Raw genomic sequence first — 4,872 nt, forward strand, 5'->3', positions numbered from 1 at the left:
CGCTCCCCCGGGGGGTGAGGAGCCGCCCCCCCCCCATCCCTTGTTGCTGCCCAAAGAAAGAAAGACTAGTTGAAATTCCCAACATTTTATTGAAAAAAAGGGATCCTGCTAAAACAGGGACGTTATTGGGAGGGTGAGACGTGGCGGCAGCACAGCTGGCTGTGATCTGCTTTATCCCAAAGAGAAAGCTGAGTTTTTCCTGCAACGTGTTTAGAAGAACTTGGCAAAATGCTGATTTAACAACGTTTAGTTAAAAATATTCCTAAAAAGTAACACGGAGACTGAGCCTTGACATTTTTTGCTGTGTCACTTATGAGAGCATTGTAGCTTGGGAGTCAAATTCTTCCCTGCATCTTTTTTCTTTACTAGAATTAATAAACCTTTCAATCAAGCTTTTAAAGTGTAGTAGATGCATCTATATTAGCAAAGTTGTTTCCTTTAATGTTTGTATTGCTTTTCCTTAATCCCTCACAGACTTCCTACCATCTGAACAAATACTTAATAGCTATCTATTAAAAAAAAATAATGCAACAGTTAATGGAATAAAAGTTGTCAAATACCAGAAGCACTGTTAGATGAGGGATTAAGAGATTTAAGTCGGAGCAAAAGGGGCTAAAGATGGAGCTTTGTTACTGTCCAGGTTCCTGGTGATCTCTGCTAGTGCCAGGCAGGTGTGTACCCAGTGGTACAGGTACTCAGCTGGAGCCGACTGGAGCTGCCACACTGCTGCTCTGGGGACACCTGCAACAAAGGAGAGGGGAAACTCCAGAAGCCAAGTCAAAACTGACCAGTGTTGACATAAAATAAGATCATCCCTTCAGTGGGGTTTCCCCCGAGTAATTCCACCCTGGAACAGGGTGATGCTCTGAAAAGCACACGGTGTTATTGTGCCAGTGGCTCCTGAAACACAGAGTGCTGCCTTTTTCACTGTAATTTATTTTATGTTGTGATAGGTCCCTTGTTGCACAAAGTCCCCTGTGGTGTTTTACTGCTAAACACTTGATAATTAAAAATGTAATTGAAAAACGATTTTTTTCCAAGCTTAGAGGTCTTTTATGAAATTCTGTTAAAGGTCAGCACAGAATCTTGCCATTAAAGGTTTCTGTTTCACTGGAGTGTAGGTGGTTTTGTGTTCTGTTCTATATTGCAGCACATGTATATGGAACATACAGGCATTATCCAACATACACCACATGGGAACACTGCTGTTCATTTTTAAGGAATTCCTCTGCCTGCTATACATGCATTCACTCTGACACTGCTCTCTTAAAATAAGTTCCATCCTGGGAAACCAACCCTTTGTAGCACACTAGCAGTTTGCCAATGCTGTATTCTTTTAGCTACTTCTACATCCCTAACTGGAGGAAGACTGGATGCTGTAGGCCTGCTTCCTTCTCTCCACTGAATTAGTTTAATATGTATGAGGAGAACACATGAAAAGGAACTATGACTGCATTAAGTGTTTACTGGTCATCAGTAGACAGGGTACTGTTGATAAATATTCCCAGCTATATCAAGAAGTCTTGTCCACATTTGATTTTGAACAGGCCTCTCAGTCTGGCAATTAGATCATCAAGGGAGAGATCTCAACAACAGTAATTTCTCTTGTAGAGATATTATACATAATAACAGCCTCTTGACTGCTGTGGCACCAAAACCACTCAGATTTATTAAAAGAGAGAAAGACAGACTGAAGCCCAGCTCCTGAGTATAGCCAGTGAGTATATTAAGTACCTGGCAGATGGTGTTTACAAAGAGGAGGGCTCATACTGTCCTCCCACAGTCACATTGCTGTTTGAAGCTGGGTCAGTCCCTCGGGCAGGGCACAAAGGTCTGAAGTAGATATACTTGCCAAAAGAACCATCATTCCTAATATGTTTATCTGTAGATTCACAATGAGATCACTTGTGGTAGGTTTCAAAGCTGTTCTGCTCCCCTTTCCTTAAGGCAGTGAATTTTGATTCTAAATGTATCAGGTTGACTTCTATTCACCAAAAAAAGACTGCAGAGCCCTTATCTGTTGTTTAATTTGTTGTGAAATCAAAGCTAATTTCTGAAGGAAGGACCTTAAAAGCACTGTGCTGAAGGTTGCCACTGACACTTTAATTGCTGAGCTGTGTTTGGTAATCTCACCATTAGTTTCTGACATTTACCAGTGATGAAGTCCAGCAGCAGCTCTGATTCCACTCCCACAAATGCAGCAGTTGGATCAAAGCAATAAATCTCCTGAATCAAATTGTCATCAAGTTTCTGCAATGCAGAGAACAAAGAGTCAGGTGGTGCTGAAGCACTGGGGAGAGGGTTACAGAATTAAAGATGACAAAGTCAAGCATATGGGAAATCTGTAATTTAATTGCCAATTCACCCTTGGCAAATTCCACTCTATCTTCTTTGGGGAGGAAGAACAGAAAACAAGGTCTCAACATTGGGAAATCTCACCAGGATACACTCACTCCAGTTCTCAGTCTGCTTTGAGCCCTTCCAGTCCGGACGGAAAAGCAACAGCACAGCCTTCACTATGTTATGAAGCAGAGCTGGTGGTTCTGCATAGCTCCTCATTTCAGCAAAGTGCTCAGCACCCAGTTTCCGGATGCACTCCCGCAGGTCCTGCAGCAGGAACCGGTAGAACAGAATCCCCGCGTGCCGCGAGCGCCCCGTCTGCTCTGCCTCTGGAATCAAGAGCAAACCTTTCAAGAAGTTTCTCAGAAACATCTGTTTCTCAAGACATATTATTGACAGAAAGGCCCTGTTTATGATTAACTCTTTGTCTCCTTGACTGAGAGATTTGCATAGAACTCAAGTATCCTATGAAACTTTGAAAAATGGGTATGTGCTTGGGAAGGAGACAAAACTTGCCTCAGGGGCAAGCAGAGGTGCTGAGACCATGAAGGTTCAGGCATCCAGGTAATTCTGGAACTGTGACATTCAAATTCTCTCAATCTTAGTTGGGGCAGTTGTGAGGAGGATGTGCTAGATCCCTGAGGGCAACAAAGCACCTTGCTTCACACCTTTGATTTCAGTGGGACTTGGGCACAAAATACCTGTGAAACAGAGTAAAGATCTAAACACTCCATTTAACTGTACTCTTGCTAAGCACTTAGGCTTGCTCAGGGGTAGTTTGTGGGTTTGTATTTGTATTTCCATACTTGTAGGAAAGACACTTAGAAGTGGTTTTACTAATTCACTCTGGATGCACAATACCCAGTACATAGGTTGGTTCTGTTTCCTCTAAAGACATCTTCAGTATCTCAGAGCAGGCAGCTTGGGCCATCTTCAGCATTTTCTGCAGGTCTTTTTGTTCCTGAGGTGGCAATTTCTGGTGTCCAATGCTGATATCATATAAGCCAAGAGCTTGTCCTGAGAGGTCACGGAGAGGAACTGCAATGTGGGATTCTCCATAGACAGAAGCGCAAATGACCTCTGAACTGTCTATGCACTTAAACAGATAATCTCTGAAACAAGAGTGAGGAGAGGAAAACGTACTGGACTTTACTATTCTGGTTTCTTGGAGTAATTTATTTAGCACATTTTGGAAAGATGCCATTCATCTTTTGTTGTTGAAATAAAGGGATTACATTACTAAATCATTGTTTATTTCTGCCATGGTTTAACAACATATGCTCAGCTTTTAGTATCATTCAAGCCACATACAAAAAGGAGAAAATAACCTTGTGGAACACAAAAAGCCTTAGCTGAGGCAATGGCAGAAAATCATAAGAATTTAATAAAACTTGCTCTAAAAGCAGTTTTGTGCTTGTAACCTCATGGACATTTCTTCTAAAGAGTTTCATAAAAAGTAAATAAGCAAATGACTGTTCAAGCAACTTTGAGAACAAGGGTGATATGCTTAAAAGACAAGTCTGTGAGGACCTTGGCAGTGGAAGGAAACAGATAACTGAATGAAATGAGACTAATATACCCAGGAAAAAAGATTATTCTAAAGACCAAATGGTTTCATGTAGGCTCTAATCCTGCAAACCCTTCACAGCAGATGTAAAGCTTGCTTGGCAGCTCAGCTGGTGTTATTGGAAGTGAAGGTTTTGCAGGCCTAAACTCCAAGAGAAAACACTCCTCAACCCTTCACAATTCAGTATCACACACATCTGCACCAGAAACCTTGATAGTGGGGAGCTACAGCCAGACACTTGCAGGTGCTGAACCCTACCTTAAGAGGTTTTCTTTTCTGAGGAGAACAGGAGAGCTATGAATTTCTTTTCGTCCTGCATTATCTGTAGTAATCATCTTGTGCAGAGCATAGCCATGAGTCTGCCAGAGAGAACAGGGAGGTTTAGCTGCATCCAAAAAAGGAACAGCCATTTTGAAGTGTGGAGACTGAGGAAATTGTTTATTTCTTAAATGAAACTCCTGTGTCCACTCAAGTGCAATGTGATGCTTTGAAGACACATCCCAACAATGCCTGATTTTATTCCTAGAGTGTATTGTTCAAGATGCATGAAGAATGTGCTCTGGACCTCCCTTAGCCAGACAACTTAATCCACCCCCAGGCTCCACACTAAGGAACACGCATAGGCCAAGAAGAGGTTTCCCCTCGTTTTCCTATCCCCTTGCAGTTCTTTTTCTCATGTCATGTTTGTGGCAGCTTGCCTTGACATGTGAAAAGCACAGAGGGGAGCAAATGACCTGGCTATCAGGCAGCTAACTAGGGAACAGAGCAGGGCCTGGAATGACAACAGAAAGCTGCCAACATAAACCATGCTTATCAGAGGAAGCAGTTGAATTATGGCTACAGCAGATGTCATACAGACTTTGTGATGACATAGGATCAGCCCTAAATATTGCATACATTTTTCATCTTCTTAACTCACTTGCATGTGAAGTGACAACCTTCCCAGGCCCCAAGTGCCTGCTGAA

General features: G+C 42.3%; 1 protein-coding gene across 1 annotated transcript in view; it reads right to left on the reverse strand.

Moving 5' to 3' along the window:
- Positions 1-592: 592 nt before the first annotated feature.
- EFCAB5 (EF-hand calcium binding domain 5) overlaps positions 593-4,872 on the reverse strand; it is a 30,155-nt gene continuing 25,875 nt past the window's right edge. Inside the window, 5 exon segments of the mRNA XM_009993208.1 lie at positions 593-741; positions 2,154-2,250; positions 2,440-2,669; positions 3,202-3,452; positions 4,166-4,255. Coding sequence (XP_009991510.1) covers positions 593-741; positions 2,154-2,250; positions 2,440-2,669; positions 3,202-3,452; positions 4,166-4,255 — 817 coding nt within the window.

The sequence above is a fragment of the Chaetura pelagica genome, unplaced genomic scaffold, assembly GCF_000747805.2.
Source record: "Chaetura pelagica isolate M959 unplaced genomic scaffold, ChaPel_1.0 scaffold72, whole genome shotgun sequence".
Classification (NCBI taxonomy): domain Eukaryota; kingdom Metazoa; phylum Chordata; class Aves; order Apodiformes; family Apodidae; genus Chaetura; species Chaetura pelagica.